The sequence below is a fragment of the Aquarana catesbeiana genome, linkage group LG06 (genome assembly GCF_042186555.1).
Source record: "Aquarana catesbeiana isolate 2022-GZ linkage group LG06, ASM4218655v1, whole genome shotgun sequence".
Lineage (NCBI taxonomy): Eukaryota > Metazoa > Chordata > Amphibia > Anura > Ranidae > Aquarana > Aquarana catesbeiana.
The window spans coordinates 148,951,940-148,968,288 of NC_133329.1; the positions used below are offsets into that span (position 1 = coordinate 148,951,940).

A 16,349-nucleotide genomic window follows, 5' to 3' on the forward strand; every position below is an offset into this window, starting at 1 on the left:
CTCTCTGCTCAGGGTTCTCGTCTCTTGATTGGGTAGATTGATAGCAGTGCAGCCATTGGCTCCCGTTGCTGTCAATCAAATCCAATGACGCGGGCGCCGGGGGTGGGGCCGAGTCCAGCATTTTGTGTCGATGGACGCAAATGCTGGACTCAGGAGCATGCCCGCAAGGTAACCCCCAGGGAGAGCGCTTCTCCTAGGGGGTTTACCGATGTGAGGAGGAGCTGCAAGCGCCGTTGGGAAACCCCAGAAGAGGAGGATCGGAGCCACACTGTGAAACACAAACTGCACAGTGGAGGTAAGTATGACATGTTTGTTATAAAAAAAAAAAAAAAAAAAAAAAAAAAAAAAAACACACACACACACACACACACACACAAACACACACACACACACACACACACGAGGGTTTACAACCCCTTTATGACTAAACCTACAGAACACCTTGTTTGTAAAATGGGGACTGCCTGTATTGTAATTGCTTTTATACAGCTTATGTAGCTGAGAACATACAAACAGGTTGAGAGATGAGAGTGAGCAGAGGGATGACCTTATTAGTATGCTACTTCTTCATTCTCCAGTGTGTATTTAATGGCTTACCCAACGTTTATCATTTTCAATTGCATGAATACCTTGCTTTGTAGAAATATCTGACACATTTTTTTTCCTTTTACCTGTATGAATGTAGTGCGGCTTTGTACTTTCCAGTCTGGTTTGTTTAGATCAAACAATATAACAGAATATCCCTGCTTCATTAGGGCACATCCAAGGTTGTGTCCCAGGTATCCTGCACCTCCTGTGACCAGCACCCTTGTCATTTCCCAAGTACCGGGATGTACACTCGGTATACAGGGAGGTACTCTGCCTTTGTGTGCTACCACGCCATTTGATCTGACAGTCCTGAATGGTAGAGAATTCCTGAGACATTCTGTACAGATTTCTTCCTTCTCAATTTTGTTTCTCAGGTCTTCCAGTTCACACCCAGTTCCCGTTTCCCTCATGATGATACAAATAACATACCGTTCACCCAAGATCTGTGGATGAAAGAACCATAAATAAAATAGCTATATACAAATAATTTAAGTGATATTAAAAGGCAAAATCATTTATTTTTCCTAAAATAACAAACATGTTATACTTACTTGCTCTGTGCAGTGGTTTTGCACAGAGCAGCCCCGATCCTCTCCTTCTCAGGTCCCACGCTGGTGCTTCTGGCCCCTCCTCCCGTCGAGTGCCCCCAGAAAAAACAGCTTAAAATGGGGGCACCCAAGCAGGCCAGCTTCCGAGCCGCTGCTCTGTGTGTCCATTCAGACACGGAGCCGTGGCTTGGCCCTGTCCTCTCTCTCTCCTCATTGGCTGTCTGGTTGTGATTGACAGCAGTGGGAGACCATGGGTCCCACTGCTGTATCAGCCAATGAGGAGGGAGAGTCCCCAAGAGCTGATGCTCTTGTGCACATCGCTGGATTGAGCAGCTCAGGTAAGTGTTAGGGGGCCTGGGGGGGACTGCTGCACATAGAATCCATGAAGGTAAAAAATCTTCAGCCTTTAGAACCACTTTAGGATATATTACATTTATTTCAGTCGGAAACATTTTGGAGCTTTAATATATTATATATGGAAGAAAAGCAAGGCACCCAACTGTACCCACTGGTAATATCATCTCTCCCAGCTCTAAGTGCCTATTAAAGTGTTACTAAACCCACAACAGTAAAATCAGTGGAACCTAAGTGGTTCATCCCCTGCATTGTGTAAAAAGGCCATTTGATCCTGTATGCACAGATCCTCCTCTTCTTGCATTGTCTCTAAAACATGTCCAGATTAGAGAGTTACTGTAGACAAGCTGCACATGCTCAGTTTGTTGTGTATTGCTAGAGAGTTTTTTTTTTTTCTTGGGAGAGTGCATGTGATCAGCACAGGGCCAATCAGCACTGTCCAGACAGAGGGTCAGGGGTCTTGCAGCATCATAGGACAGTCAGTCAGAGTAGAATGAAAAAGAGGTAAAGTGCACTGGATTTCTGGCAGGCTCAACAGGAATTTTTCTGCACTTGTGGTGTTTCTAAAGAAACAAGATATGAAGAAATGTGCATATATTTAATAGACATACTGAATATATTTTTTGCCTTGACACACACTTTAAGAGCTGTATATCTTCATAAAATCTGTTAGCATTATCAATTACCTACACTCTGGTTACAGTGGGAGTTTTACGGACATAAGTAGCCCATATGCATGCTGGTTTGTGCAAGCAATATAAAAGATCAGAGCTTTATTTGTGATATTAGGGAACTGTGGGCCACCTTAGAGGGCAATGTTAAGCATATTATTATGGCATATACAGTTTTCCAGTATATTAGACATTTCTGTGAATAGTAAGTGAAATGTCCTTTTATTAACTTCAGACTGATTTTCAGGCTCTTGCTATCCCTCAACCCCCTCTAACTAATTGCAGGCACTATTAAAATATATTTACCTAAACCCAAGAACAAAATGTAATATATTGTAGCTAACTGGCCTGTAGATGTGGTGGCGGAATCATTTTTTTTCAGATTGTTTTCCAATTTATTTTTAGTTGACCATACCAGTAATACACTTTGTGTCCTAGGGTTGTGGATGGGTGCAACATGGTGAGGCAGCAATAACACACACACAGTCTAAGTGCAAATGGTAGAACTTGTATTGAAGTAAAGGCAAACAACCCGATGGGAGGAGGCCTAACCAGGAACACTCAGGGATTCCAACAATGCGTAGTAGAGCAGGCTTCAGGCGAACCGACTGGAGGGGCAGAATGCAGCCTGCCCGGTCCAAGCCCAAACAGGAAGGTGTCCAAGGAGAATGCAGACCCCTAAGCTTTCCCTACGCATTTGTAACCTTTCCCTGCCACTAATGCTGTCCCCGACAGACAGGTGACCTGTCCCTACTCTACCCACACATGAACGTGTGCCAAACCCAGGGGCCAAAGTCTTAAATAGACTCTGCCACACCGAAGATGGCCACCAGAGTCACATGGGTGACCAGCATCCAATTGGATTGCTGTCCCAGTGACCCGGGAAACCATAAAAGGAACAATGTTCTTCATGACTTCCTCTCTCTCTGCATTGCTGCTGCAGTTGAGCACCACCTGCAGTGGAGACAACAGATTGCACCTGCCTGCAGAGTGACAACGCTCACTCACTGTGCTGTATCTCTGGAGCAGTAGTGTTGTTACCCTAGGACAGGAAGTGTGTTAAGACTACAAAACACCTTTCCTTGCCTCATTTCCATAGCATAAGTGGAGGCATTCTGTGGTCTATATAAGGGAACTCAGCAGGGCCGAAAATACTACTTCAGATACCACCACAGAGGACACAGGAGGGTAAAAGATCGCTGGATTTTTGGCAGGATCGACAGATTTTTTTTGGCACTTACTGAAGAGATATAAAATAAAGTCAATGGTAGATTTAAACAGACGAAAACGAAACAATCAAGAGAAAATGTACTTTAGGTGCAGGCAATTGCCACTCCAACTCTATACCCCTGCAATTTGCAATATATTTTATTTATTATATTATAGTGAAAAAACATCTTTGGTATCAATGAAACTGACACTCTGAGCCCACACACATTGACCTAATGCACATTTTACTGGACAAAGGAGATTAATATTTATTATATATTCATAGCTCCCAACTGTCCCTGATTTTGAGGGACTGTCCCTGATTTGGAGCAATGTCCCTCTGTCCCTCATTTTGTCTGATCTATTCAGATGTATATAAAATGCACTTTTTATCGATCAAAAATGGGTTTTCCAGCACTAAACCTTTAATCTAATTTCTAAATTGCTGCATTTGTAAATTCCAAAAGCCAATATAAAGGAATAGTAGTGGAAAAAAAAAAAAAAAAAAACTTTTGGGTTTAACCAATCTTGTTTTTTTGTACAATTTCCTTTTAGGGGGCGTGGCAAGAGGTGTCCTGTGTCTGCAAACTTTTGCTGATATAAATGTGATATATTTAGGATATATAGGAAAATATTCAAATATTAATAGTAAATATTTAGCATTTACATTGTCAGTTATTATCATTCACGTGTCAGTTATTGCACTGGCTGCCCTCGTTTAACATTTATATACAGTCGTTCTTCCTTTTTTGTCAGATTTATTTATTTTGCTGTTGCTGTATCTTGCCTCTGTCATTTGACAAACGTCTCCATACTATTTATCCGCCACTTACCCTTTGGTCTGGCCTGCTTCCAAGTACAGCCTGTCTTTAGATATCCTGATCATTCACCTGTTTGACCCCAAGTCTTGTCTGAATCCTCAAACTTATTCTAGTCTTGTCAGTACCAATTCACTGCTCCTGCTCATAATGCACTGGGGCTGATTTCCTAAAACTGGAGAGTGCAAAATCTGTCTCAGCTCTGCATAGAAACCAATCAGCTTCCGTTTTTTTTTTTTTTTTTTGGCAAAGCGTAATTGAACAAGCTGAAGTTGGAAACTGATTGGCTACCATGGACATCTGCATCAGATTTTGCACTCCCCAGTTTTAGTAAATCAACCCCTCTGTCCTGAGTTACATATACATACACACACACACACACACACACACACACACACACACACACACATACATATTACCAAAGACATTCTCAGAGCTCATCATTGTATACAAACATACATACATTTTGTTGATAGTTTATTGTTCGTAGCTTTACATAATTTCCCCATTATGTTCAGTATTAAACAATACAGTAAGTTTTTACTATGTGTACTACTGTGCAAAGTTTTAGTCAAGTGTGAAACAATGTTGTAAATTAGGTATGCTTTGGGAAATAGAAGTAATCATTTATTTTTATGAATTAACAAAATGTAAAAGAACAGCAGAGAAAACCTATTTACATCAATATTTGGTGTGACCACCCTTTGGCTTTAAACCAGCATCAATTCTTCTAGGTGCACTTGCACACAGTTTTTGAAAGAACTCAGGTAGGTTGTTCCAGACATCTTGGTGAACTAACCACTAATCTTCTGTGGATGTAGGACGCTTCAAATACTTCTGTCTCTTTGTGTAATCTCAGACAGACCTGATTATGTTGAGATCAGGGCTCCGTGGGGGCCAAATATCACTTCCAGGATTCCTTGTTTATCTTTACATTGAAGATAATTCTTAATGAGATTGGCTGTATGTTTGTGGTCGATTTACTGCTGCAGAATAAATTTAGGGCCAATCACACGCCTTCCTGTTGGTATAGCATGATGGATAAGTATCTGCCTGTATTTCTCAGCATTGAGGACACCATTGATCAGGCAACGTTGAGGACCATAGAAACAGTGGTCAGCCAAGGAAACTTAATGCAGCAGATGAAGGACTGAAGGACACATCATGCTTACTTCCCTTCAACATTGGAAGATGTCCAGATCAATGGTTTCCTCAATGCTGAGAAAAACAGACAGATACTTATTTATCGTGCCATACCATCCGGTGAGGCATGTGATTGGTCCTGATTTTTTTTCTGCAGCGAGACAACAACCCCAAACACACAGCTTATGTCATTAAAAACTATCTTCAGTGTAAATAAGACCAAGGAGTCCTGGAAGTCATGGTTTGGCCCCCACAGAGCCCTGATCTCAACATCATTGAGTCTGTCTGGGATTACATAAATAGTAAAAAGGACTTGAGGCAGCCTACATGCACAAGAGATCTGTGGTTAATTCTCTATGAAGTTTGGAACAACCTACCTGCCGAGTTCCTTCAAAAACAATGTGCAAGTGTACCTAAAGGAATTGATTGATTCTATTCTGAAAGCAAAAGGGTGGTCACACCAAATATTGATTTGATATTTCCCCTTCTGTTCGTGTACTTTCCATTTTGTTACAAATAAACTATTAACACTAATTATTCTGAAAGCATTCTTGATTTACAGCATTTTTTCACACCTGCCCCAAACTTTTGCACAGTACTGTATGTTTATGGAGCCATTGGTATATGGACAAGTCTGACAATGGTTGGATTACATACATATGACTAACTGTACTGCCTAAAACAACGCTTTCCATTATAATTTTGGTTTTCCAGCATGTCAATATTATGGCAAGAATGTCACAAATTCTTAAATAATTTAAAATTGTTGAGTAATCTAGATTGTGCACATGACAGACAAAGCAAAGCATTACTCACAACAGCTCTTAAGTCCTTGGTAGACAACCGGTGGCTCAAGGGATACATATGGCCACACCAACCAGTACTCAAAGTTTTCCCTGCCCTACTCAGACCAATGCATCACCTGTAACAGTGTGAGGCATCATGTTGCCTAGGATGTAAGGAAAATATGGAAATGCCTCTTCACGTTCTCCACTGATTACCACTTTAATAAGGATGTCAGAAAAAGTGGCCTGTGAACTAGAAATCTGGAAGTTTCATTGAAATTTGAGAAGAATCGTGGAAAATGTTTAGAAGCTGAGGATGAAAACTGGTAGAGCACTACAAATCCAGAAAACATTTTCAATGGATGAGGGGAGAGTCTTGTGCTACATACAAAATGATGATGCACATTTCTGTTTTAATGGCAAACTAACTGGAATTTTTCTGTTAAAAGTCTAAAGTCAATAAATGTGTGAGAAACCGTTAAAAATAGCATCTCTGATGCCAGGCTTCTCCTGCAGTCACTCTCTTGTTGGTGATTCCTGACTCAGTCACAAAAGCCAAAAAAGGTATCCCGAGACACTGTTTACTAGCAGCCCAGGTTGCCATTTCCCACCATTGGAAAACTACTTCTCCTAATCTTTTGGAATGGACCCAGATTCTCAACAACATCAGGGCATTGAAGACTCTGGTGGCTAAAGACAGCTCTGATCCTGAAAAAGTTTGCACAACATGGATTTGTTGGCAGTCCTTCACCTACCTTCCGTACCCTAGTTTCGTAGTAAACTATTTACTCTCTCAAACCCTTTGTATCTACTAGTGTTTCCAGATCTTTTAAAATTGCTTTATCCAATGTTTTTCTTTTGCCCCTTTTCCTTTCCCTCTAATGTTTAAATGTTTGTTACAATCTTACTTATCTCTGAAAGGCTCTTTACATACCAGCAAAGATGTTCTGTTTACTGTTATTTGTGTGGTACATATTCATCTTATTGCTGTTGCTGGAAAGTATTCTATTCATGTTCCTTGAAAATTCTTTGAATAAAAAGATATTTGACTAATAACAATAACCTACAGTACATTAAAATAAGCTATAGTACATTAGTTCAGTACAGTATTTTGGAAGGACAGTAATACGAGCTGATCTGTCTATATGCAATGGAGGAATGTTCCAGAATAGTAACTGTAGACCATTTAAATGTATTTAATTTTACCAAAGCACTTTTCTGTGTTATAGAGAAAAAAAAAAAATTGGTAAATATTAAACAAGCCGTAAAAGAAACGAAAAAAAGACCAATATGCACAAACAATATAAAATAATTTTATGCTCACTCGCCCATAAACAGGTTTTAAAATGTGTTTTTTCCTGGAAGTCCCTGAGCCTTCACTACGAATACTGGGCATAGCAGAGAAAGACCTCCTTTTAGGCACTTGGTAATCTGCCTGTAAACTTTTCAGCAAGCTGTAAAACCAAATCTAAGCATCTAAATAAATGGGTGAAGCAAAAGGTTCCTATAGTCTAGATAAAAATGACAAATATTATCTGTGGAGCTAGCTATGTATGGAACAGCTTTAATTATATCTAAACCCAAGAACAAACATGTAATATATTGCAGCTTACCAGTTTTTAGATGTACCGGCTGCATTTGTTCTCTTTTTTCGGCCTTGCTCCCCTATATTTTCACTCTGTGATCCTGCCAGTAACATGCTTGTTGTTCTAGGATGACAACGCTTACTGTACTGTATCTGTGAAGGAGCAGTGTTGTCACCATCATAGGGGAGGACTACAGAAAACCTCTCCACTGGTCAATAACATAGCTGAGAACAATGCTAAAAGAGTCAGCAGAGAGCACAGGTTATTATCAGCTCGTAGGATTTCTGTCAGGATCGACAGGAATTTTCTTTTCACTTATCAAATATCAAAATGCTTTTCCAATGTATTTTTACCGACCAAAGGAAGAAAAAGAAATGATTTGTTCGGTTTTACATATATACAGGAAACACTATGTCAAAATATAGTTCTTGCCTTAGCATAACAATAAGCAAAATAGTTAAATGCTCACATACCTGATATTGACTTTTTTAAATAAAATTTAAAAACGAGTTTCAATCAGCCATGACTGCTGAAGACACACATTCAAATAGACAGATGGCCACAGATTCCTTAAATGTAATTTAGCAGGATGGAAACTGGGAAGGGCCTTCAGAGATCTAGATGGTAACTAATTGCCAGATGACTTGAAATTAATAAAAGTATATGCATTGTTATCTCAAGACTTAAACAAAGTATTTGCAACCTTGAATATGGAATGTTTGATAAAGTACAGCAATAATTTTAAAATCTAGTCAACAATATTGCTGGGATTCTCCCAGAGCCAGAATCGGCTCTGCCACATCAACTGACAGTGGGCAATAGCTCGCTATCAGCTAATTCTGCGTCACAAGAGAGCACAAGGGAAGTATGGCCAAAAAAGAAAGAAGAAAACAGGAGCGCAGGATCCTTATTAGCAAACAATAATAATTTATTAAAAGAAAAAATTGCACACATACAGTTAAAATTCTTTTAATCAGTATAGGTGGTAAGAATCACCAATTGAAGACAAAGCAAGGCTGTATACAGGAAACAGCAACTCCAGATCCCCTGGCCAGCATCACAGGGACCAGCTCTGATAGCTGTCAAAAAACTGCCAATGGACAGCATCCAGTGCCGCTGCTTAATGCCTTGTGGTGACCTCCACGTGCTAGTGGGAAAGAGAGGGGCAGTAACATGTTTCTAAGGACAACCCTTCTTTCTCAAACCTCAAAACAGATTTTGTATATTTTAAATATACACACAAGGACAATGGGTTCTAGTATCAGATCTTGCAGAGACCTGCATCATCTGTGCTCACGCACAGAAATCGTCCATGCATGTGCAGATATACCACAGGTCTCTGGCAGTGAGCACTGTCATATCTGTGCATGCCCCCCTGTATAAGACACTGTCTCCTGGGATTTAATGTGGCAATCCCAGGGGGCAGTGTGGCATCCCAATGTAATTCTCCCCTAGGCAAAAAATCTGATTAAAAAAAAAAAAAAAAAAAAAAAAAAAAAAAAGAAGAAGTAAAATACTTTTCAAAAAACTTTTAAAATATATCCCAATTCTGTAAGGAGGAACCAGAAGAGGAAAAGTCCTTGTAATAGTCTGCTTGAAGATAACAAAGTTATACTGTACATATATCATTTATTTCCAGGACAAACTATTTTGTCCTGTAAAATTTTTCTATGCAATCTATAGTTGCAAAATCATTTACAAATTAAAAGGTGTTTTTTTACATTTTTGTGCATTTTTTAAATACAAAAATAGGATTTTTATAACAGCTTACCTGTAAAATCCTTTTCTTGGAGTACATCACGGGACACAGAGGCTCATAGTAATTACTAAGTGGGTTATATCTCACCTTCAGGTGCCGGACACTGGTGTAATCAATTAGACAGGAAGTTTCCTCCCTATATAACCCCTCCCCTACAGGGAATACCTCAGTTTTTGTAGCAAAGCCATAAGTGTCCCACAAGAGGGGCGGGAGCTCTGTGTCCCGTGATGTACTCCAAGAAAAGGATTTTACAGGTAAGCTGTTATAAAAATCCTATTTTCTTTATCGTACATCATGGGACACAGAGGCTCATAGTAATTACTAAGTGGGATGTCCTAAAGCAATGCCTACTGAGGGGAGGGAGACACACAAACGCAGACCGCCATCAGACGTGAGGACCTATACTGCTGCCTGCAGTACACTGCGCCAAAAGCGGCATCCTCTTGCCGTCTTACATTCACCTGATAGAAATTAGTGAACGTATGTATAGACGACCAAGTGGCAGCCTTGTAAATCTGAGTCATAAAGGCTTGGTAACGCACCACCCATGAAGCGCTTACTGCCCTGGTAAAGTGCGGTCTAAGAAGAAAACATTTTCTTCAAACCACAAGCCTGAATAATAACTTGATCAATCTGCATTAAAACAACAGTTGATTTAGATGCTATCTGCCCTATCCTGGGATCTCCAGGTAGCGCCACAAACATTAGTTTTCCGTATCTGAGCAGTCGCTTCAGATAGGCCTTGACTGCTCTCACTACAACGAGGGAGTGCAACCATTTTAATAGCTGATTTGAATGCTGCCTGCCCACTCTTAGGGTCCTCTGGTAGCACAACAATGTCAGATTCCCGTATCTTGAAACATTCAGATATACCTTTAACCGCTCTTACTATATTGGAGAGGAAATAATAACTTTCCTTCCGCAGAACAAGGTTCTGGTAAAAAGGAAGGCAAGAAACGTGTTGATTCAAAGGACAGCTAGATCCTTTTAGGAAAAAGGAAAAAGGCTGGGTGAGGATTTAACATCACCCTATCCTTAAGAATAATTAAGTATGGCACTATACAAAGAAAGCTGCCAACACTGAAACTCTTGCGGAGGCTACCGCAACGGAGAACACCTATTCCCCTGTTAGGAGGATCAAAAGGAATATGATGCATCGGCCCAAGGAGCTGTCCTTATACGCCGACAAAACTAGACTCAACCCTACAGCACAACTGGCGGATTTATACGCGTTGTCCCTTGTATAAAAAAGGCACGGATCAAAGAATGCGAAGCAAGCGGCCTTTGAAAAACAATGACAAAGGCCGAGATCTGACCCTTGATGGTATTCAAGGCTAGCTTCATTTTTACCCCCAACTGTAGGAAGGCAAGAATTCTACCTATGACATACCTCAGAGGATGCCATATTTTGGTTTCACACCAGGAAACAGGCTCTCCAGACCCTATAATAAATGGTCCTAGAGGCCCGCTTTCTTGCATTAAATCAGGGCAGTTACCACTGAACCTGAAAGCTCAGATTCTTTAACATGTGGGCTTTAATAGACAGACCGTTAAATTTAGCGATTGTAAGGTCGGATGGAATACCGGCCCTTTGTGAAAGAAAGTCTGGACTTGATGGAAGAGTCCACGGTTTCGCTACTGCCAACCTTACAATCTCTACATACCAGGATCTTCTGGGCCATGCTGGGCTAGCAGTATTACCGGCTTCGCAGCTGAACTGGGGAGAACGTTTGAATCAGTGAAAAAAACGATTCCACTGGTTCACTAATGCATCTCTCCCATATGCGAGTGGATCCCTAGCCCTTGACACAAAGCTGTCTAACTTCTTGTTGAACCTGGACGCCCAAAATCTTATCTGGGCAGGAAAAAGTCGGGGTGCAGAGGCCATTCTCCCGGAAACAATTGTTGACGGCTCCAGAGAGCCGCCTGTCAATTCTCCATTTGATATGAAGATTGTCGATAGGCAAGGTACAAGCTCCTCTGCCCAAACCAGAACATGGCCTTCCCTCTGGCTGCGTGGCTTCTAGTGCCTCCTTGGTAACTGAAGTAAATTACTGATGTGGCATTGTCGGATTGTACCTTGACAGAACAATCCTGTAATCTAAACGCCTAGGCCATTAAGCCAGACGTGCCATCAGAAGCTCTAGAATGTTGACAGTCAAGGCTCTCTGAGTTTGACCACTTCCCCTGGGCAGTGGTCTCCTTCAGGACTGGTCTCCATCCCTAGAGGCCAGCCTTCGTAGCCACCACCTCCCAGGTAATCAGCGTGAAGGAACTTCCCTTCTGCCATCTTGCTGAGATTCCGGCGTATTCCCGGGACCAGACCCTTTGGATAATGCCTAGGTTAGGATCTACTTGTTCCAGGCAGACAGAATAATGTTTATAGCAGCCTTGAACAAAACTGAGCATAGGGAACCGCTTTGAATAAAGCCATCTTCCCTAGCACATTAGCAAAGGTAAATGTAAGGAACTCTTCCTTGCCTTGACCCCTTTCTGGGCTGAGTCCCAAACACTCCAAGCTCCTTACCGACCATAAGAAAGTACCTTTAGACTGGGATCCCAACCCAGGAGTTCCAGATACTTGACCACCTAGGTCCAGCCATGCTACTGACTGATCTTAGCAGCAGATTGCCCCGGTATGCCATTACTGCTATACCCTGGGCATGGTGGCTAACCCGAGGGGCCAGACCACCAACCGGAAGAGGTACTGTTCCCCTGTGAAGCGCAGACAACCTCTGTAGCCCATGCAAATAAACACATATGCAAATGGCCCATATGTGTATGAGGCAAGTATTAACGCCATATGCCTCTATGGAAGCGTGCATTCATGGAAGCACGAATTCATACAAATATGTTTTAGGCAAGAACAAGAAAAGTGTGCGCTGTATACACGCATACATATAACATGTGTGCTATGGAACAGGCATCTTGTAAGCAAGCATGTGCTTTATGAAAGTGTTATGCAACATTACACAACATGTATCCATGCAGACATGTATTTAAGGAAAATTTAAATTAACATGCCTTGTTATGCAACCATGCCAATCTAGGCGATCATGCAACTTTAGGCGATCATGCATCCTTATGTGATTCTGCATTTTTATTAGATCAAACACTTTATGCATTATAAGCACTACTGTGCGAACAAGTACCCTTGTGACCAAGGACTCTTGTGCGATCAAGCATTTTTATGCGATTTTAGACATTTCTGTGTAAACAAGCACTTTAACGTGACCCAGTGTCCTCATGCGACTATGTAAAACACATGTAAATCCATACCAACATAAAACATGTATCTTTATGCGATCAACAAGAACATGTTCAGTTACTTGTGTTACCTACATGATGTACATTAGAAACTCATGTATTCTATGCAAACATGTGGACTAGTAAAGAGGAAGTTATCCTCCGGCAACGTGCATCTCCGCAATCATGCGATTTAACTGTTTGTACGTTAGCAACAATGCGCACCAGCAACTGTGCATCCCAGCAGTTGTACATTTGGTTAGCTTGTAAGCATGCATCTGCATGAAGATCCTGTGGAGGTTTTCTAGCCTGATGGTCAAGCATCTTTATGCGATCAAGCTTTTCTGCGTGACCATGCGACTAGGAGAAAAGAAAACAATGATGCATATCTATACAAACAAACATGCATCTTTATGTGACCGTGTATCTTTAAGCGATCCTATCAACTTATGCGATCACGCATTCTTACGTGATCAAAGAATTAAGTATGTTTTAAGTGTTATATATATATATATATATATATATATATATATATATATTTTTTTTTTTTTTTTTTTTTTTCCTTAAACACAAACATATGCAAACAAGCATTTTGTACACACATGACCATGTATCTTTATGCAACCTGTTTGTTTAAGCAGCACCTGTGCGTTTTAGCAGCAACTGTGCTATCTAGCACTGTGCATTTCAGCATCTGTGCTTTTTAAGCAACTGTGCGACCTTAGCGACTGTGCAATTCAACATCTGTGTATGTTAGCAACTTGTGCGATTTCAGCAACTGTACATATCAGCATCTGTGCGTACTAGCAACTGTGTGATTTTAGCATCTGTGCGTACTAGCAACTGTGTGATTTTAGCAACTGTACATATCAGCATCTGTGCGTACTAGCAACAGTGCGATTTTAGCAACTGTACATATCAGCATCTGTGCGTACTAGCACTGTGCGATTTTAGCAACTGTGCATATCGGCATCTGTGCGTACTAGCAACTGTGCATATTAGCAACTGTGTGATTTTAGCAACTAAGCATATCAGCATCTGTGTGTATTTAGCAACTGTGCGATTTTTAGCAAGCAAGCACCTGCTCAACTGCAGTTGGTCCTATACTTATACCTGTAGGATACCAAGCACATATGCACTATGCTCAAACATATAATATAACAACATGCATTCCAAAACTGTAAGCACCTGTATTATGCTGTTCATGCCCACAAGCAGAAAACGACACTTTTAAAGTGAACGGCTGTGTATATAGGGGTGTATCTACTACTTCCAGCTTGTACATTCCCCATGGATAGGCAGAAAATATGCAGCATGTAATCATGACTTGTCTCTACCTGTTCCCAAGCTGGCACTCACGGCCCACTGTTCTGTCTCCAAGGCCGTCCGACCCGTCAGCACATGGCAATGGCTGCCCTTCTTCCTGCCTAAAAAACAATAGGTTAGAAGCAAATCTGCACCCTCTAGTGGCTGGGGAAAAAACAGCAGCCTGCCTGAGCCAGAGTACAAGCATGATAGAACAGCACACTGCTCCCAGTGACCACCGGGAAGCAGACGGTCAGATCACTCTCTTAATAGAGACACTGCAAACAAATGCAGGCTCACCATTCCTCGCTGCAGGGTACTGCTGGAATATCACAGCGACCCAATCTTCACCCATCACAACGGGTTGGAGTCATGCCAGACCTTCAAGGACGGGGTCCCCTCTGTACGTAGGGTCCACTGCCTTGGGCCGTGTATAGCACCCTGCCAGAGCAAACCTGTGGTATAGCAATGTGATCAAGGCAATGTCTCAGGGCCCAGCTCTCCTAAGAGAAGCATTACAGGCAAAACCTCGTTCTTTGGTATTGAGGCATCAGGCATCAGGCATCAGGTACCATCCACTTTCGCTTTTGTTTTGGCTCTTTGAATGGATCCGATAGCGTAACTCCCTGACCCTGTTCAGGCCATCTAGGAGCACTCATTAACCGCGACCGACACCTTAGACACTGGCGAAAAAACTGAGGTATTCCCTGTAGGGGAGGGGTTATATAGGGAGAAAACTTCCTGTCTAATTGATTACACCAGTGTCCAGCACCTGAAGGTGAGATATAACCCACTCAACTGAACCACATCATCCACCTTTAACTGGAATCTGTTTACCCTCTCTATGTATCTGTGCTTTTGGCATATGTCAGCTGAACCACATCATCCACCTTTAACTGGAATCTGTTTATTCCAGTGGTGGCTGGTAGTTTTTTTTTTTTTTGGGGGGGGGTGGCAAACAACCCAGTGGCCGGCGGCACCTCACCCCCCACCCGCTTGTTGTCTGCAGGTCGGTCTGGCACTTACCCCATTTAGGTGGCGGGAATCGGGCAGTGGGCAGCGGCTCATGTGTCCGCTCCTCCTTGCTTCCACCGTGCGTTTCCTCCTCTCCTCCTAGGGATCCAATAGGATCGGCTGTTCTTTCAGCCAATAGCGTGACGGGTCTCAAGACCCGCTTCCTGATTGGCCAGGAGGAAGATCAGTGTTTCAATAGCGAATATTCATTTGATATTGTAACACACCTGGGTGGGCCCGGTTCGCATTCTCTGCGCCCCGAGCCCACCCTATTTATAAGCTTGTTAGAGCCTCTGGATTTAATCAGGTGCTTCAAAAAAAAATCCCCCGATTGGAATTCATGTAAGGGGCTGGACACATGGATAGGGGGGGCAGTGGCCATGGGCCCTTAATGGATGGGCCCCCCCTGGTTTACTCTATGTATCTGTGCTTTTGGTATGTGGCATTCTCCATCTGTTGTCCTGTGTGCATTATCATTATGTTTTTGTTGCTCTGTAGTGTCTTACCTAAGTTTTATGTGCTGATCTTATCTTTATAACTCTGGCCCCTTGTTAGTCTGACTTTAGAAGTGAAAGGTCCGCTTTGATTGTTAGGCATCCTTATATTCACTCATGATTAATTAACAAACTTCCACCCCCACCCATATAACAGTATAACGTTAAAGCACCCTTAAGGGGTCAGCACATTGCTGGGGGAGCACGTTGCGGGGCTTCTTTCTCTAAGTAATTCTTTATACAAGTGATATGCACTTCAAGCTCTGCACTTCAACAATTGCACAAAGCAAACATACACAGAAAACTACACTGAAAAGCACCAAACAGGCTGCAGGTGACTCTGTCTCTCTATTCAACTCTTTTTCCAATCTGTAACATACACTCTCTACCACTCCTGCTGGCAGTTGTGTCCTCTCTTCTCAAACTCTCCTACCTTCACCCCTCTTCTCCACCCCACTGCTTATACATATCACTCTGCCTTCTGTCCTCTCCCTACTACTGCTCCTACCAACTCTTGCTATTTCTACAGCCATATACTGATAAAACCTCCAGGACTCTGAGGTATGTCCCTTCATATAAATCACACTCCCACATTACTTCCCTCCCTCACCCTCCTGCTTCTCCTAACCTCTGGTGACATATCCCCAAACCCTGGAACTCCATTTGGCTTTGCCTAATGCTCCCATCTCCCTAAACCCTCTGGCAGCAGCCACAACCCTCAGAATTTAGTATCCATTCCTCTTCTTCCCAAAACCAGCCTCCCCTTCTCCTGTGCCCTCTGGAACGTCCGTTCTGTCTGTAACAAACTCACCTCCCTCCACGACCTCTT

The 16,349-nt window shown here is 42.1% G+C and overlaps 1 protein-coding gene across 2 annotated transcripts in view; it reads right to left on the reverse strand.

Moving 5' to 3' along the window:
• The window catches only part of SDR42E2 (short chain dehydrogenase/reductase family 42E, member 2), a 68,121-nt gene that overhangs the window by 38,960 nt on the left and 12,812 nt on the right, over window positions 1–16,349 (reverse strand). For both annotated transcript variants that reach the window (XM_073591045.1, XM_073591044.1), the window contains exon 2: window positions 672–1,031. In XM_073591045.1, coding sequence (XP_073447146.1) covers window positions 672–998 — 327 coding nt within the window. In that variant the 5' untranslated portion in view covers window positions 999–1,031. The remainder of the gene's footprint in view (window positions 1–671; window positions 1,032–16,349) is intronic.